At 46.4% G+C, this 19939-nt stretch overlaps 1 protein-coding gene across 1 annotated transcript in view; it reads left to right on the top strand.

The window, feature by feature from the left end:
* Positions 1–19083, top strand: part of INSYN1 (inhibitory synaptic factor 1) — a 125258-nt gene extending 106175 nt beyond the window's left edge. The window contains exon 3 of the mRNA XM_083413196.1: positions 17761–19083. Coding sequence (XP_083269322.1) covers positions 17761–18429 — 669 coding nt within the window. The 3' untranslated portion in view covers positions 18430–19083. The remainder of the gene's footprint in view (positions 1–17760) is intronic.
* Positions 19084–19939: the final 856 nt, after the last annotated feature.

Raw genomic sequence — 19939 nt, 5'->3', positions numbered from 1 at the left:
GGGAAGCAGAGCAGTTAATTCTATAAATGTATCTCATGGTCAACCAGTTGAAGAATATAACATATTTTAACGTGGTTTGTCTTTGTTGATCAACTGGCCAATATATAGTATGGTTCTGAATACTGGTCTGTACAATTATATAAATATCCCTTATAATGGTTCCATTTGCCAAGCATAACTAACCTTTGCTACAAGTAATGTTTCTTCATATATAGTGGTACCCCTTCCCAGCAAATCTTATAATGAACAGTTATGATTTCCCCTTCTTTTCGTATTCTTATGCACTGAAGTTGCAACTTGGTGGTTCCCTACTCCCAACCCAATTCTTGGTCATCTCCCAGGTGCACTTACTACAAAAAAGTTTGGTTTATCAGGTTTCACAAAGAACTCGATGGACTACCCAATCCCACCGGCCTGGGAGAAATTGCTATGTTGGTGCCCAAACTCCTTCTGATGGTCAATAGGTCTAGAAGGAACACTGCAAGCATCTGCACTGCCATCCAGAGAATCTCCATGGATGGTGCCATGGCCACAGATCCTCAGGGATTCTCGAGGTGTTCTTTAGACTCATAGGCTGGTTCTGGTGTAATATATCATCCCTTATGGATTTAAGTTGGTCATTGAGAAAATCCTGAACATCTGAGCAGGCCTGGTTCCAGCCATGACTTTATGAGAAACTAGGTTAGCTAGGTGATCTCTGGTCATGGCACTGCGGGTAGATACAATATGTAGATCCCCAAGGCCCACCTGGAGATGTGAGAGTTGCATACCGATACTGAGGCCCATAGCTTTTTCCAAGTGGCCTAGCCTTTTGTTCCTCAACTGGCTTTCATAACCTTTGTAAGCTGCCAATGTGGGATTTCCCCCATCCCATAAATGACCAGCCATGCCCTATTTCTTTACAGGTTTATCTCAAGCAGCAGCCTATGCTCGCTGTTCTGTTAGTCCAATGGCTGCACCCTTCATACAGCTAGGAAACTGGAAGGTGACTTAAGGAACAAGTGACATTCTTACTTGCTGTAGTTCTTTAGGAATGCATTTCATCCCAGGAGCCTTGAACCTGGGCTGATTGGACTGCAGCCTCCCATCATGCCTTACCACTGGCCATAGTGGCTGGGGCTGATGGGATTTGCAGTCCAAAATATATGGAGGGCACCAGGTTGGGGGACGCTGGTTTGGGTTCTCATTTGAGCTGAGTCCTTTGTCCAAGCAAAGGAGTCTGTACTGGGAGTCTGCACTGGAACCTGACCCAGGTCCTGCCCTGCGTGGCCCTTCCTTGGTGACTTAGAAGCTTGCGTAGCTTGTGCTGGACTCTCATGGCAGCGCAGTCTCTGCTAGACTTCATTCAGAGCCTTGAGGGCTCCCCCAGATTTGCCAGAACAGGGCAAAACCGATCTTCCCCATCTGTCTCTAGGAAACTATCTGGGCTCCTTCTAATCACATTGCTTATTAAAGTACAGGAAATTAAATCCTCACCAGCCTTTTTTACACATAGCGATTTGTCTTGCTGCAGCACAGGCAGGTCAGACCGGGTCCTCCTGTGCAGAATGCAGTATAAATTGGGAATGAAATAGCACTGCCTCTTCCAGAGATTTAACAACCTAAACAGGCAGAGTATGTATCTAGCAAGGCGAAAGGAGGAACAGAGAATATGTCTTGCACTTATCTGTGCTCCGGCCCGTTGCAAAACTGATGAAATAGACTTGATTACTCGTATTCCTACCATGACATTGAACTCACCTCCCTTCTGGGGGGGGGGGAATCTAATTCCTTAAATCAGTGATGGGGAACTTGTGCAGCCTCCTTGCCAAGCAGTCATTGGATTCCAATTCCAACTTGGAATCTCTATCTGAAACCACACTAGTGCAAGGCTGGCCCTCCAGATGTTGTGGCCCTCCAGATGTTGTTGGACTACAACTGCCATCATCTTTGATCATTGGCCACATTGGCTGGGGCCTATGGGAGCTGGAGTCCAACAATACCTAGTGGGTCACAGGTTCCCCAGCCCTGCACATGTAATTAGATCACACCATAGAGCCAGGCTGCATTCACAAAGCCGTTCATTCCATTTTCCCAATGTTAATTCCCTCCCACCCCCTATTATATTTAAGTTTTCACATGGTGTAAAAGCTGCTTCCAGAAATACAGCAGACTCTAGAACAAGTTTAGCACCCATTTCTGTTTTATTTGCTTCCAGCAAAAAGCCTGTTTGCAAATCCATGTTGTTACCAAGTTGCTGATACAGGTGCTCTTGCACAAAATGTTATCATGAATTAAAAGGCATGTCATGGACCATTGACCATGATGACTGGGGCTGATGGGACATGCAGTTCAAAACATCAGGAGGGCACAAGGTTAAAGATAGCTGCATCATAACAAGATAGTATAGTATAGTATAGTATAGTATAGTATAGTATAGTATAGTATAGTATAGTATAGTATAGTAGCCAATGGGGTGTCCTCTAGATGTTATTGGACTCCATCTCCCATCAGCCCCAACCAGCATCCTCCAAATGTTTTTGGACTACAAGACCCATCATTCCTGTCCATTGCCCATGCTGGTTGGGGCTGATGAGGGTTGGATGCCAGCAACATCTAAAGGGCAACAAGTTGGCTACCCCGATACAGAACTTTGATCCAATCTAGCAGCACCGCTGTGGCCTCCAGCACCATGGACAGTTCTCCAGCCTTTTCCCAATCTAAACAAAGATCCAGCTTCCCTCTTTTTGCTTGAGTAGAAGCCAAGCACACTCATGCCTTATTATAGCATGTGTGCCTGAGAAGGGGATGCCTGAATCAGTAAGAGGCGCTGAGTGCTCCAAAAAGGGGGGATGTGTGCCAACAAAATAGGGCCTGCATGAAAGAGCTCATCATCTGAAGCCATGCTGGATGAGCTTTTCTTTTGCACCTCCCACCACACACCCCTTCAGGATTACTCATCGCTCGTGCCTAACCCTGCCAAGCCCACACCGTGGTAGAAAAGCAAGGAAGCTGACTAAGGTATAAGTCGAGTTGCAGCCAGGGCTTAATATGGGAGGGAAACATGGATTTATAGGAGGGCAGGACTCAGAACTAACAGAACTATACCAGGTCCATCTGAAAGTCCATCTAGCCCAGCATCCTATTTCCAACAAGAGTCAGCCATTGTGATGGCCTAGGACTAGGGCTCAGAACCGGAGGAGTCTCAGTCTGCACCAGATCCTTTGCCTCAGGCATCATCTGAACCAAGTCTGGGGCCTGATCCTGAGGAGTCCCAGTCTGCACAGGTTCCCCTGCAACAAACACCAGCTGGGCCATCACTTACAGCTGCTCCACTACCGGTTTGGTCAGGGGAGGCTGAGGTGGCCCCTGGGTGTAGTAACCCACTGATGTCTCCCGAGCTGCAGAGACTCAGGTCTGAGAGAAGGAGAGACCTGAGTACTCGCAGGAGGAGTGCTCACCTTCGGGTGAGACAGGGAGGTGAGTCACCGGGGCATCGCCCATTTCCCCAACAGAGATAAAAGGCTGTCGGACCCCATCCCAGGTTGCAGGAGCAACAATGCTGCTTGCTGGAACCTGCCTGAGACCCTGTGTCTGACCTAGCCTGGTTTCCTGCCTCATGTCCTGCCTTGGCCCTGTTGGACTGACTCTTAGCAGAACCTCCGGATTCTGGTCCGGTCCTGGACCGCATTTCACGGGTTACCCCCAGGCCCAGCACAGCCATATCCCTCCAGCAAGTTGCCAAGCAAGGCATAGTGACTACATAAAGAGGAAGGGCTAGGGCTCAGGTGTGAAACACAGGTTTGGCATGCAAAAGGTCCCAGCTTCAATCCCCAGCATCACCTGCCTAAATCCCTGAAGAGCTGCTGCCAGTCAGTGTCGACAATGCTAATCTAGATGGGTCAATGATTTGGCTCAGTGTAAAGCAGCTTCTTGTATTCATTCCTCCTCTGTTTGCCTTCTCTCCAAAGCAGTTGACAATGAGAGATACACCGCAAATATCCGTTGATACTGTATTTATTTGTTTGTTTTACATTTATTTATTTGGTTTCTCAAATTACAGTTTTACATATCCAACATACAACATAAAGACAAGATTCCATAGAGTCTTCTGGACTTCCTTCCTCCCCTTTGTGGGTCTTATTATTAATCATTTCCTCCTGCATCTTTTATAATAATCCCAATCTTTTACATCTCCATTATATCCAAAATTCACCATTAAACTACAAGTGTTATTCCAATCCTACCAACAATTTTAACTGTTTACAATGGTTTTTAAGATAATTTTTCATTTCCCCCCATTCTTTATTAAAATTTTGGTCTTCCTGATTTCGGATTCTTCTGGCCATTTTTGCCATTTCGGCAAAATGATACAGTCTTTAAACCAGGGATGAGAGACCTTTGGCCCTCCAGATGTTGCTGGACTCCAGCTCCCTTTAGCCGAGCCTGCATAGTCAATAGTCAGGGATGATGGGGGTTGGAATTCAATAATATCTGGAGGACCACAAGTTTCCCATCCCTGAACAAAACAAACAAGCTGGAAATGAAAGAGGTGCTTTGGTTTAATACTCAAGAAATGAATTCAACCTTAACTACTTGTGCTTGTTTCCCCATTTCATGGAAGGGTGGGCCATCCAGATGTTGCTAGGTGACAACTCCCACCATGCCTGATCATTGCTCATAGTGTCTGGGGCTGATGGGAGTTGGAGTCCAAATACATCTAGAGAGCCACAGATCCAGAACTTAGATCCATAGTTCAAGCAGTTCCAAAAAAGCCTATAGTATAACCAGTGCTAAGGGACGCGGGTGGTGCTGTGGGTTAAACTACAGAGCCTAGAACTTGCCGATCAGAAGGTCGGCAGTTCAAATCCCCACAACGGGGTGAGCTCCTGTTGCTCAGTCCCTGCTCCTGCCAACCTAGCAGTTCGAAAGCACGTCAACGTGCAAGTAGATAAATAGGTACCACTCTGGCGGGAAGGTAAACGGCGTTTCCATGCGCTGCTCTGGTTCACCAGAAGCGGCTTAGTCATGCTGGCCACATGACCCGGAAGCTGTACGCCAGCTCCCTTGGCCAGGAAAGCAAGATGAGCACCACAACCCCAGAGTTGGTCACGACTGGACCTAATGGTCAGGGGTCCCTTTACCTTTATAACCAGTGCTATTTTTCTAGAAAAAAAGAGGTGCTGGAACTCACCACGAACACCTGCTTTCTTCTCTTAGAACAGCAATGGCACTCACCTGAGAGGTGCCGAAACAGAGTTTCCAGCTGTAAAAAAGCCCTGAGTACAACCACTAGAATAGTACAGTATTATAGAGCAGCCTAACTGGCGTACAAGATGGGCAGCACAAAGCAATGGGGGAACTAGAATGCTTTGTCTATGGAGGAAAATTAGATAGAAGAATAAATTGAGTTGGTTTTTTTCCTTTGAAAGGTCATGGTAAGATTGAGAAAGATGACATTATGGCAAAAGGTTTGTTAGCAAGCAGTTACAAAGAACCTAGGAAATGAGAGGCGTATAATTAAATGATAATGGAAAAGAGACCTGGGTGCTAATTGATCAGTAAGGGGGGGGGGAGAATATGATGTGATACTCAGTAAAGAGGTCAACTCTAAATTTGTCAATAAAACCTGTATACATTGTTACTACAATGGTATTTATTAACACCTGCTCAGCTGAATAAGATCTATTCAGATATGAGGTTCAGGTGCTGGACATTTCTAGCTATGAATGGGCATCTGGTTCATATATGGTCAGATTTCCAAAAACCTTATTTATTTATTTATTTATTTATTTATTTATTTATTTATTTATTTATTTATTTATTTCTATGCCCAGAGGTCTCAGGGCAGCTCACAGAACAAAATCAAAACATAAAAATATAATTATAATATATAAATATTACTCCTGGGGACAAAGCATAGATATAATGGTGGAAATCACAGGGTGCAAATTGGGATTAAGGGTGTGCTCATTTTAACCGTAGACCACAGTGGAGTTCTCCCCTGGTTCATTGCATGGCTCTTCCCGCTCAACATACAAATACACAAGCTGCTCACATCAGCACGGCTTTATTAGTCTCAGATTCACTGCTGTCTGTGTACACACCAAGCAGCATCGATGGGGCAGGGATGTCTTCACACCTTGGCTGGAGATGAATTAGGAACACCTTAAGGACTCTGATCGGCATGAAGCTGGCTTGAGAAAGAACACATCCAACAGTAGTATTTTATGGCAAAGATATGTGTAGGGTGCATATGCATTTTAGAGAACATCATGTAAACACAGATTAAAAGTCGAGCCTTGGAAAAGCAGTGGAGAGCACAGTAGATGGGAGTTTGAACACAGCTGAAATCCCATGTTAATTCTGTTTAATTGGATTGGGGTGGAGATTTCAAAGGGACTAAAATCCCTAATATGAAACGTATTAATGACAGAAAGACTGATAGGCAGACATATACCGTATTTTTCGCTCTATAAGACGCACCAGACCACAAGACGCACCTAGTTTTTGGAGGGGAAAAACAAGAAAAAAATATATTCTGAATCTCAGAAGCCAGAACAGCAAGAGCGATCGCTGCGCAGTGAAAGCAGCAATCCCTCTTGCTGTTCTGGCTTCTGTGATAGCTGCGCAGCCTGCATTCGCTCCATAAGACGCACACACATTTCCCCTTACTTTTTAGGAGGGAAAAAGTGAGTCTTATAGAGCAAAAAATACGGTAAATGGAGCGGGAAGCCACTAGTCCTCACTGTATGGGAATAGCTAATGAAGATGCTGGAACTGGCAGAAATGGGCAAACTTAACTTGTACATAGGAGAAAGGGCAGCTTTCAAAAGAATATGTACATTGAGAGAAGCACGTGTGCTTTATAAATGGCTAGAATGAACATTATGGACATGTAATACCTGAAAAGAGAATATTCTTGTAAAATGAAGAGCTAAGAGAGCTTACAAGTCAAAGAAGTACACCGACTGAAGATACAATAAGATAATTAATGGTGCTGTTACCAGGGACGGGGAGCTAGTATATTTGCTTTCTGCCATAAAAGTAGATCTAAGAGGGACTCAGTGAAATGTACAGGCAGTTGATTTAACAAGACACTTTTAAGTAACTGTCACTGCATTTCATATTGCGCAAGCACAGAAACACACATGCACACACACCTCTCTACCTGTGACGCTCAGTGGCATCTTATGAAGGCCAATAGGATAATTGACTTTTCAAAGAGGATTAGTCAGATCCATGGAGGACAAGCAATCACCCTTGGATGGTTATTAGCGTGCCGGGGTGTTCAGAAGATTCAGCCTCATGCCAAACAAGTCCCTAAATCTCCCACGATTGCAAACTAGAAGTGATGGCTAAGGGATAGCTAATTGCCTTGTAGTTTCCTAGTCACTTTCTCCTTGAGCGTCTGAACTGCCCGGTGCAGGAGAGCAATGCTACAACTACACGGTTGAACTTCAGACTCACTCTCCTTGAGTGCAGTGTCAGCACTGACCAATGATGGATGTGCATAATGAAAACATAATGCATAATGATTACAAGAGGGAGCAAATAGACGGGGCTGGAATACTTATGTGACCTTTCATGGGACATACATAGGAAGTTGCCTTGGGCTGAGTCATATCCTTGGGCCATTTAGTTCAGTATTGTCTACAACAGGCATAGGCAAACTCGCCCTCCAGATGTTTTGGGACTACAACTCCCATCATCCCTAGCTAACAGGACCAGTGGTCAGGGATGATGGGAGTTGTAGTCCCAAAACATCTGGAGGGCCGAGTTTGCCTATGCCTGGTCTACAATGACAGCCAGCAGCTCTCCAGGGTTTCGGATGGGGTCTCTCTCATGTCTACCTGGGCTTTGAACCTGAGACTTTCTACATGCAAAGCAGATGCCCCACCACTAAGCTGTGGATCTTCAAGATAGCTATCCCACTGACTATATCCAATGGTACCCATGCATTTACTGGTGACACAGTCTGCCTTGTGCAGTTCGGAGTCCTTTTGGGTCAGAAGAAATGTCCACCTGGTTGATAGCCTCATCATCCATGAATGTCTCTAAACCTCTTTCAAGTCATCTAAGTAACTGATGACTCCCCCAGCCCATTCACAATTTGCATTGTGTTTCATTTGCATTGTGCTTCACAATGATGATGATTCTCAAATGTCCAATATTTTCTAGGCATACCTGAAGATGGTGGGGATTGACCTGGGACCTTGTGCATGCAAGGAAGTTGGTCTGCTGCTGAGCTTTGACCCTTCCCCTAGAGCTGGTGCCCTGGAGCTGGCATAGTTAATGCCATCCCATAGGGAGGGGGAAAGGGCAAACAAAACTTGCTACAGGAAAGTTGGCGTTCAAGGCGAGCGACACAAAACTGCCATTCAGTGAATTTATTTACATATCAGCATACACTGTGCTACACATAATCAAATTAAGAATTCTACCGCAAAGGGTGTACAATCTACCATAATGAATGTGAACAAGACTATAACGCTTCACAGTTTAAAATGCACAACTCGCATGCCATTACGTCAGGTATACAAAAACTGCCACACCCAACCGGAACCAGAGTGCAGCACAGCATAGGGTCAACAGGGATTGCTCGGCTGATTCATGATCAAGACTTCTTGCACCTCTGAGCGGTGGCTCCCATAAATACCTGAGGGGGAACAAGCTCAAGCTGAAGTCTCTCAGGTGTTTCCCTTCTCTCTCACGCCAGCCCTCTCCTCCAGGAAGCTTTCAACCTCCACCTTGTCAGAGCTTTGCGTGCTAACTCTTCATATGAGGCCTATAATGTGCTCTGACTGGGAACGTTATTTGATTTAAATTCCCCCTGATTGCCTGTTCAATTAATTGCATAACCATACCCTCTGCATAAGAGCAAGCAGGGGGGGGGGGACCCTGCATAAATTTCATCTACTGCGCTCCTCTTTTTCATCTTGTAAGCAATACACACTTTTTAAAAGCAAAAATCAAAGAAATGAACTATTGGGAGCCAGTCACTGTCTGTTGAAAGCTATCAATGTCCTGATGCATTTCTTCTTCTGTTGTCTCAAAATGTATCAAGTGCTTTCATGAATAGCTAAGTTTAGTCTTTGCCAGCCTGGTACCCTCTGTTACCAAAGCACCCCAATCTCCAAGCACCGCAAGATTCTAGGGGTTGCAGCCACTTCTTCAGGGTTTGGTTTCCTTGGAATGAGGGACAGTGGAGACTTGGTGTCTTTAGGATACAGTGGTACCTCGGGTTACAGACGCTTCAGGTTACAGACTCCGCTAATCCAGAAATATTACCTTGGGGTAAGAACTTTGCTTCAGGATGAGAACAGAAATCGAGCGTCAGCAGTGCGGCATCAGCAGGAGGCCCCATTAGCTAAAGAACAGTTTCAGGCTAAGAACAGACCTCCAGAACGAATTAAGTTCTTAACCCGAGGTACCACTGTGTATGGTTTATTTACACATATATACAACCTGAGCCTAGGGTGGTGCTGTAGGTTAAACCACAGAGCCTAGGACTTGCTGATCAGAAGGTCGGCGGTTCAAATCCCCATGACGTGGTGAGCTCCAGTTGCTCGGTCCCTGCTCCTGCCAACCTAGTCGTTCGAAAGCACGTCAAAGTGCAAGTAGATAAATAGGTACCGCTCTGGCAGGAAGGTAAACAGCGTTTCCGTGCACTGCTCTGGTTCGCCATGCTGGCCACATGACCCGGAAGCTGTACACCGGCTCCCTTGGCCGGTAAAGAGAGATGAGCACAGCAACCCCAGAGTCGGTCATGACTGGACCTAATGGTCAGGGGTCCCTTTACCTTTACCTTTACAACCTGAGCCTAAGATGGAGGGGCTCACAGCATTAACACTCCAGATGATCTTTTCTTCTCCCACAGTCACAGCCTTGGATCTGAGCAGAAATCAAGCATGACTCTGTCTCCCTAGTTTATGCCTGCAGCCTCCCCTCTCTCACACACAACTGCATGTCTCTTGTCTCCCCACTACCAGCCAGGTGAGGGAGAGGGCCTACCCTTTTGTCTTTCATTACAGTCTTTAGGGCCATTAACTCACAAAGAAACTTGCCCCACTAGTTCAACAAAGGGATCCTTGATCCTTCATTAGATTTTTAACCCTTGCTGGATCCAGGATCCCAGGGATTAGAAGGGACTCAGGCATCATACTGACTGACACCCTCCCAAAAAAACCTCACAGCCCCTCCACAGGTTTGGATTACAATTCCCATCAGCCCCCACTGGCTGTGATGGCTGGGGCAGATGAGAGCCACTTGTCCAAAACACATTTTTATTATTGTTATTGATTTATTTACTGTACAGTATTTATAGCCTATTCTTCGTGGAATGTTTTTAGTCGCAGAGCAGGTTACAGAGTAATCCAAATAAACAGAGAAAAACGAGAGACAAAAATTACAAAATAACATAAATAGCAATTCCGTCATAAGGGAAAGAAGCAAAACCACAATAGCAAAAATTAATATTTCAAGTTTAACCGAATGCCTAGGGGGGGAACCAAACGAGACATTCAAACAGGTCTTTCCCCACTTACGGCAGCCCACTGCCTCCCTCTATGTCTCTAACCCAAAGGGGGCCTTTCTCCATGACAGCAGATTCTCACTCGCCTTGGCTTTTGGGTAACTTAACTCCTTTCGCCTCCCCCTTACTCTCCAACCAATCCAGGCTCTCAACCCAAGTAGAGTGGCAGGATCATTGCCCACAAACATAGTCCAACCCCCTGCAATGCAGGAATCTCTCACCACTTGTCCACAGCAGCAACAGAGCAAAAAGCATACTGGAAAAATAAAGAGAGTGCCAATGAGCCACAACCGGTGCTTCTTTCCCCTTCCCAGTCCTGAGGAAGCTCATAGGCCCTAAGATCCATTAGGCTGTTAGGCAGAGACCTGCATATAGATTTGCTGGGCGCTCCCTTCCCTCTTCTCCTTTGCCAGCTGGCACAAACAGCTTTCTGGATCCTCCAGGTCCATATGGGGTTGTATTCAGCTAACTTTTACTCAGAGCAGACCCATTGAATTGGATGGGCCCAAGTTACTCACGGGCATTAATCTCAATGGGTCTACAACCCAGATAAGACACCAGGTTGACAAAAGCTGACCAAGTGCTTAACCATTGCATTCATCCATTGCATTTTCTGGAGCATGGCAGACTTGCCCCTCTGCTATTTCATGGCAATCCCCATTGGGGCAGTTGCCAGCCTGTGGCTTTGCTGCAATGTGAAAAGCATTGAACATGACTCTCGGACTGCATGCATGCTCACGATCTTCCTTTTGGGGGGATATGAGGATGCTCAGAAAGGAATTACTCACAAACAAGCTCAGGGTATACTTGAGGCAATTGTTAAAAGCCTTATTCCTCTCCCAGAAGCGATCAGCTCTGCTTGGCTTGGCAGATAAGCATCCCCATCTACTGGGCATTTGAAGGAATGCAACCAGAAGCCCCCCCAAGGGCTACTGACTTGTGGTGGCCATGGTGGTGGTTTGCATACGTGTAATGTTTATGGTTGGGCGAGGAAGGGAAGGGAAACGGCAGTTGCATTACTGATGCTCCAAGAGTCGCTTGCATGCTTGGTTGGAAATCCAACTGATGTTCTCCATGATATACGCCTGTGATTCCCAGCCGGGCAGCAGCCAGATGTTTTGGATTACAACTGCCTTACGGCTAGTGGAAGTTGTAGTCCAAAATATCTGGAGGGCACCAAGTTGGGGAAGGCTGCCATATACCATGGAGAACATCGATCACGTTGACCAGCACTGAGGAATGCTGGTACTGTATATGGAACTTTGCAGCCTGAATGGTTCTAGGGGTTGCTCGTGCGTAAGTTGCCTTTACTCCTGGCTAGGTTGCATGGTTGAACCCTTTCCTTCAGGACAGCCTCAAGTTCCGTGGCTGCCTCAGTCACTGGCAGAATCCGTCAGTGGGCGTTTCTTAAACCGCTTCCAGCATAGAAGCTGTTTGACGCCCAGTCTTCTCCTACTTTGCCTGCGCGAAAGTTTTCTGCGCAAGGTGGGTGTGGGCAACAGAGTACTAGTACCCTCTCCGCTGTTCTCCTGCGAAGAGTCCTGGAGCCACCTCTCCTATTCCTCCATCTCCTCCCCTTCTCCACTGGTGTTGCGCTGATTACCTTCCCCAGAGGATGGGCTATCCCTCCTCCTACTAGGACCTTCTCCACCATCGTCCGGGAGCCTCCTCTCCACCTCCCGCTCCGATGGCAGTTCCCTGACACAGCCTAAGCGGTATTTTAATTGTGTGGCCTTCGCTAGGTTGCGAGTTTTGAGGCAGGAACTTTTTTCTTTCAACTGGTTATTATCAATGTCTGGTTCTGTGGTAATTAAATGGCAGTAATAGCAGTATTTTATGAGCTCCAACAAGTAGCGCAGTGGTGTGCTTAGTTTCTGTTCTGAAAGTCTCTAGGACAAATTGATAACAAACAAACAAAAGGTAAAGGACCCCTGACAGTTAAGTCCAGTCGCGAACAACTCTGGGGTTGCGGCGCTCATCTTGCTTTACTGGCTGAGGGAGCTGATGTTTGTCCGCAGACAGTTTTTCCAGGTCATGTGGCCAGCATGACTAAGCCACTTCTGGCTAAACCAGAGCAGTGCATGGAAATGCTGTTTACCTTCCCACCGGAGTGGTACCTATTTATCTACTTGCACTTTGATGTGCTTTCGAATTGCTAAGTTGGCAGGAGCTGGGACCAAGCAACGGGAGCTTACCCCGTCACAGGGATTCGAACTGCCAACCTTCCGATTGGCAATCCCAAGAGGCTCTGTGGTTTAGACCACAGCGCCACCCGTGTCCCGTGTAACTTCATAACAAGCAACAGATAAATCCTCCTCCTCCTCATCATCATCATCTTCACACCAACCTTGTGAGGTAGGTTAAGCTGAAGAGTTGTTGACTATCCCAAGAACTTCATGGTGCAATAGGGACATTACCCAGGTTCCATTAGGCCTTCGTCAGCAATCTAAGCCCATAACAACAACAGATGGGAGAGTAAAGGAGGGGAATCATGTAATGCCTGAATCACGTGGAACTATTTCTTCAAAGCTGTTTCATCCTGCATAGTCGGTAGAGCATGAGACTCATAATTTCAGGGTCTTGGGTTTGGGCAAAAAAAGATTCCTGCATTGCATTGAGGGGATGGAGGACTCCCTATGAAGAAAGGTTGCAGCATTTGGGACTTTTAAGTGCCAACCTAGCAGTTCGAAAGCACGTCAAAGTGCAAGTAGATAAATAGGTACCGCTCCGGTGGGAAGGTAAACGGTGTTTCCGTGCGCTGCTCTGGTTCACCAGAAGTAGCTTAGTCATGCTGGCCACATGACCTGGAAGCTGCACGCCAGCTCCCTTGGCCAATAAAGCGAGATGAGCGCCGCAACCCCAGAGTCGGCCACGACTGGACCTAATGGCCAGGGGTCCCTTTACCTTTAGTGCAGGGAAAAAGCAAGTATGAGGCAACATGACAGACGTTTATACAATTATGCATGGCATGGAGAAAGTTGATGGAGAAAAGTTTTTTCTCCTGTTGTCATGACACTAGAATTCAGGGACATCCAAGGAGCTGAATGTTGGAAGATTGAGGATGGATCAATGAAAGTATGTCACTCAGTGCATAGATAAACTATGGAACTCGCTCCTGCAGGACTGATGGCTTTAAAAGAGAGGTGGCTTGAAGATTGGTCAAATTCATGGAGGAAAGGGCTATTGATGGGCCATGTTGCTGGCATTGTAATATTATGCTAGCTTGAAATACAACACTGAGGGCCAGTTTATACCTTGGCGCCTCATCCTTGTAGCATTCTCCTCCAAATACTGTCTAAATCTTGAGGTTCTCTATGCTTTGAAAACTCCTAATAAGACAGCTACATCAATTGCATAGGGAATCTCCATATTTAGGGATTCCCTGAAGTCAGAAGATCCCTTCCTCTTGTGCGTGGGTGGTGCTGTTTTGGCTACATAAGTAACAACACTCACTGCCTGAGCATTGTAAATAGCGGGAATGGTACAACACCCATGTTGGAGGTGTGATAATATCACACTGGTATAGAATATCAAAAAAAAAAAAAAACAACCACAAAGTTATGCCTGCTTGTAACACTACAGATCTATGCAATTAGAAGCATCTCAAAGAATTGCACGTGGGATATTAATTCCCCAGAATAGGTGGTGCCTGATAACACACACAGGGACAAAGCATGTAAAAAATAAATCGTTGGAATACACAAACCCACACTGAGGAAAGTTGGTACAAGCAATAAGATATTTCATCATTCTCAGAGTGTGGGTAGATGTACATAAAATCAAGAGCCAGCGTGAGTTGTCTCACTGTATGTAGAAAATACAGAAAGCTGCCTTTATACAGAGTCAGACTGTGGACCCATCCATCTTGTAGGGCTGTGGTCTAAACCACTGAGCCTCTTGGGCTTGCTGATCAGAAGGTTGGTGGTTTGAATCCCTGCAACGGGGTGAGCTCCCATTGCTCACCAACCTAGCAGTTCAAAAGCATGCCAGTGCAAGTAGATAAATAGGTACCGCTGAGGAGGGAAGGTAAACAGCATTTCCATGTGCTCTGGTTTCTATCACGGTGTTCTGTTGTGCCAGAAGTGTTTTACTCATGCTGGCCACATGGCCTGGAAAGCTGTCTGTGGACAATTGAGACAGGTTACAGATTCTGCTGCTTTACTGTCCACCTTACTGCAGTAGCATAGCATGGGGGGGCAGGCACAGGGCTCCAAAATTTCAACACTCGGTGCTGCACCCTTCCATTGCTGGACTCCATTGAAAATAGCTAATCCATACAAACCAGAAAGTGACCTCTCCAGACAATGGAACGATTCTTATTTTCTTATTTTTGTGGCTGAGATCACCTGGGTGATATTAGGAGCTGAATGTGCATGTGTACTCCATCCATTTCCCTCCCCACCCCACTCTGCCCCGCCCCGGGCCCTGACAACCCATGCTACACCACTGCCTTGTTGCCCTGCCCACGGGGCTGTCCCAACATACCATCTGCCCAACTCATGTTAGGAGTGAAGGCGGCAAAGAAGGCATACTTTGCCACCTCCATTGCATCCTCATTGTGGTGTCCAGCAGAGCTCTTCTGGTTAGTGTAGGGTTTTAAAGTCTGGCCAAAAGGAGGTGACAGAATGGAATGCTCTTCCCAAAGAGGCTCACCTGGCACCGTCATTACAGATCTTCAGCTGCCTGGCAAAAAATAATAATAATCGTCCTCTCCCAGGCCTTTGGCTAATTAAATAATTTACGGCCTTTTATAGTGTGGTGGGTATTGTTTTTTTATTTGTTTTGAGTTTTTATATTGTAAACCATCCTGTGATCCTGGGATGGTGGGCAGTATAGAAATTTAATAACTAAACCATGGGTAGGCAAACTAAGACCCAGGGGCCAGATGCGGCCCAATCGCCTTCTCAATCCGGCCCGTGGACAGTCCAGGAATCAGCATGTTTTTGCATGAGTAGAATGTGTACTTTTATTTAAAATGCATCTCTGGGTTATTTGTGGGGCATAGGAATTGGTTCATTTTTCTCTCTCCAAAATATAGTCTGGCCCCCCCACAAGGTCTGAGGGACAGTGGACCGGCCCCCTGCTGAAAAAGTTTGCTGACCCCTGAACTAAACCATAATAAGCTCAGCCTGTCCTCTTCAGTTGCCAGACATACCTTCCACTGCTAAAGGTTATCGCTTCCTGCTTTCAGCTCTCCCTCTCTCTCCCATGCTTCTGATGAACTGTTTGTCTTTTCAGGTGGATTGAAAAGGCTATTTGTACTATTATACCTTTTTTATTTTAAAAAGTCACAGCACCTTTTCTTTTTAAAAAACAACAACAAAACAAACCTCCAGTTGTTTGTCTCTTGTCTGCCCCAGGGAGAGAAAAGAAAGGAGCAAAACTCAGCAGCAGAACTCATGCTTTGCATGCAAAATCATCAAGATTCTATCCCTGGCTTCCCTAAGGGGGGCTGGGAGACAGCGCCATCTCAAACCCTGAAGATCTACCTCTGCTCCTTGCGAATAACGTTGAGTTAGATGGGCAAATGGTCTAACTTATGAGCAGGGCTCTTCCCGATGTCACAGAAACCCAGGCCCCACCTGCACTATGCATTTAAAGAAGTATCATCCCACTTAAAACAGTTGGGCCATCCCCCAAGGCAACTTGGGAAGTATAGCCTGTTAAGAGGATACTGGGAGTTGTTATCACACACACACACACACCGTTCCCATCCCAGAGCTACAATTCCCAGAATTCCCTGGGAAGAGGCATTGATTGTTAAACCACTCCGGGTATTGTAGATCTGCAGTTCCCATGGGGCTATTTAAGGAAGCAGTGGCAGTTTAAAGTGGTATGAAACTGCTTAAAATATATAGTGCAGATGGGCTCCCAGTTAATCAGCGCTTTGCATGGCCTCTTCTGTCTCAGACTGTTCCAGTGAAAAAGATGGGGTTATAAATACAACTTTATGTTACGATGCTATGTAAATACTTTTGGGAATCAATCAGTCAATGGAATTATGAGAATGGATTCCAAACATCATTCTTACAAATACTGTAATAGGTTAAGAGAGTGCTTTTTTTTCTAAAAAGGTGTTTAGGGGTATACTCATTTTCCTACTCGTATTGAAATACTGCCCCTCAATGAGGCCAAACATAGATTCACAAAATGTTTAGAGGATGTGTACCCCTGCATCCCGCCAGAAAGAAAGCACTGGGTTAAGATCTGGTGAAGTACAACAACAACCTTGTAAAGTATACAGTTTGGGGTTTTCCCCCCTACCCCTTTTATTTTTCCTTCTAAACGGGTTCTGTTTTTCTTTCTCTCTCTTTTATTTACGTCTCACCATGTTTAGTGCAGGGACATGGGTGGCGCTGTGGGTTAAACCACAGAGCCTAGGACTTGCCGATCAGAAGGTTGGCGGTTTGAATCCCCGCAACAGGGTGAGCTCCCATTGCTCAGTCCCTGCTCCTGCCAACCTAGCAGTTTGAAAGCACATCAAAGTGCAAGTAGATAAATAGGTACCGCTCCGGTGGGAAGGTAAACGGCATTTCCATGCGCTGCTCTGGTTCGCCAGAAGTGGTTTAGTCATGCTGGCCACATGACCCGGTAGCTGTATGCCGGCTCCCTCGGCCAATCAAGCGAGATGAGCACCGCAACCCCAGAGTTGTCCACGACTGGACCTAATGGTCAGGGGTCCCTTTACCTTTACCTTTGTTTAGTGCCCCTATAGCTGTGTACTTTTTGAACTTTCAGTAAAGATGTTAACAAAAATAAAAAATAATAATCAGTCAATGGAATTAAGGTCTCGAAATGCTGAAGATGGGACGCGGGTGGCGCTGTGGGTAAAAGCCTCAGCACCTAGGGCTTGCCGATCGAAAGGTCGGCGGTTCGAATCCCCGCGGCGGGGTGCGCTCCCGTTGCTCGGTCCCAGCGCCTGCCAACCTAGCAGTTCGAAAGCACTCTTGGGTGCAAGTAGATAAATAGGGACCGCTTACTAGCGGGAAGGTAAACGGCGTTCCGTGTGCAGCTCTGGCTCGCCAGAGCAGTGATGTCACACTGGCCACTTGACCCGGAAGTGTCTCCGGACAGCGCTGGCCCCAGGCCTCTTGAGTGAGATGGGCGCACAACCCTAGAGTCTGTCAAGACTGGCCCGTACGGGCAGGGGTACCTTTACCTTTACCTTAATGCTGAAGAAGCTGGTGGGAGTGACCCAATCTGCTGGCAGCCGCTCCCTGACCCCTCTCCCTCTCTTTCTCCCCAAGGTGGTGAGCCAGATTGACAAACTGACTTCGGACTTTGAGTTTGAGCTGGAGCCGGACGACTGGACCACAGCCACCGTGAGCAGCACATCCAGCAGCGAGAAGGGAGGTGGGATGTTTGACCTCGGGCACCTCGATTTCATGACCTCAGATATCCTCTCCGACAGCTGGGAGTTCTGCTCCTTCCTGGAAGCCTCCACCCCGTCCGATTCGGGCGATGGCTCAGAGCAGCAGCCAGGGCGCCAGCCTGACTACCGGCTGATGAATGGCGGGGTGCTGACCCCCAATGGACCCCGGGTGGAGACCCCAGACTCTTCCAGCGAGGAGGCCTTCAGCTCTGCCCTGAGCCACAAAGCCCAGCACCAGAGGACACCTGGGACACGGGAACGAGTGCGCTTCAGTGACAAAGTCCTCTATCACGCCCTGTGTTGCGACGACGACGAGGAAGCAGACAATGTCCCGCCTCCCGAGGACCCTCCCGAGGAGCTGAGCGAGACGACACTCAAGGCGGCGCCCGCCGTCAAGGCCACACTGCGGCGGTCGCCTCATCTGAGTAGCGCTCAGCAGCGGAAGCTGACGCGGAACAGCAGCACCCAAACAGTGTCGGACAAAAGCACTCAAACGGTGCTGCCCTATGTCTCGGGGAAACAGAAAGCGAAAAGCAAGAACTGAGCCCCAGCTGGGCAGGGTTTGGGGGAGAGGGGAAAGCTGCAGATATATATATAAATCTCTCTATATATTTAAGTCAATAAATGATAATGATATGGTTACAAAAAAAAAAATGGTGGCAGGATATCATCGTCAACTACCTAACCATTAATGTTGAGACTCAGGGATTATTTTGAAAAAAAAGATCTGTTTTAATTTATTGAATTGCTTCCCTTTTTTTGCAGCTCAGTAAATGTGTGGTGCTTATACACAAATATCAAACACACACACACAAACCTCTTTTTAGGATGCAGGTGTTTTTTGGCTTTCTTGAAAGAGCTCCAGAAATACGCCCCAGAAGATCAGCCAAGTTTCTCTGAACAGAGTGATTGGCAAGCACTCTCTCCCAAAAGATCTTGGGAAACAAGTCTGATCTCAAGAGACTGGAGAAAGCTGGTGATGGGCAAGTGATATGGAAGGAATTTAGGCTCTTTGTTTTTATACAATGTGATGCCAAGACAAGCTGATGACTCTGTTGCTTTGACTTGCCTTGTGAATCCTCCAGCATCTGTTGATATTAAGGCTGCATGCAAGCTGTACGTTGAAGGCACATGGCTTTCTGCTAAGCATCTTGGGAACTGCAGTTTACCCCTCACATAGCTCAACAAACTACAATTCCCAGGATGATATAGATATCCAACAAAGTTTTACTCAGAGTAGAACCACTGAAATTAGGTCTACTCTGAGCAAAGTGCAGTTGCATACCATCTGTGCTTTTAATGTATGGCATGTGCACATCCTAAGACTCTCTCAGCTTACAGGTTTGCAAGTTTCTTCCGCCATAAATGCTAAAGGAAGCCCTCTCAGACTCCACAGCCCACATTTTGGCTAGCTTGCTCCACTATCATCTTTGAAAGCCAGGAAGATAATGAGAAGGTGCATGCGATTTGTTCTTCTTTTTCATATTCCTCTCCCCATCCATTCCACCAAAGGGCTTGGCTTTCCTTTGCATTTTTAAATTTTTATTAACTTTTTGAATTTTACACTTCAATTTGAACATCTTCTGTTATACCATATATTCATTAAATTCCCTCCCTCCCCTTCCAAGGTTCATTTAACTTATTCCACCATTCCTGCATATTTTGCTATATCCATCCGATTCTATTTCCCTATCTTACGTTACTTCAATATATATCATTCTGCAGAATTTAACTTTAATGCTGCCAACATTTCCAACTATACACAATTGTTTTCAAAATATTCGACAAAATTTTTCCACTCCTCTTTAAATAGCTTTCCTTTCCCCACATCCATTGCACATTTTATCTTCACACCAAGCCTGTGAGGTAGTTTAAGCTGAGGGGTTGCAACTGGCCCAAGGTCGCCCTGTGACCTTCACACTATTTTGCTGCAACATGCTCTCTGGGCAGGGCTGCCCTTGAAGACAACTCAGAAACTTCAGCTGGTCCAAAATGCAGTGGCCAGATTATTGGCTGTTGGCCAAGTTTTCATTTAAAGTTTGTACAGTGGTACC

This window comes from Podarcis tiliguerta, assembly GCF_965153285.1.
Source record: "Podarcis tiliguerta genome assembly, chromosome: 14".
Taxonomy (NCBI): Eukaryota; Metazoa; Chordata; class Lepidosauria; order Squamata; family Lacertidae; genus Podarcis; species Podarcis tiliguerta.
The sequence above is the reverse complement of the archived record's forward strand: the minus strand, read 5'-3'. Positions and strand labels throughout refer to the sequence as shown.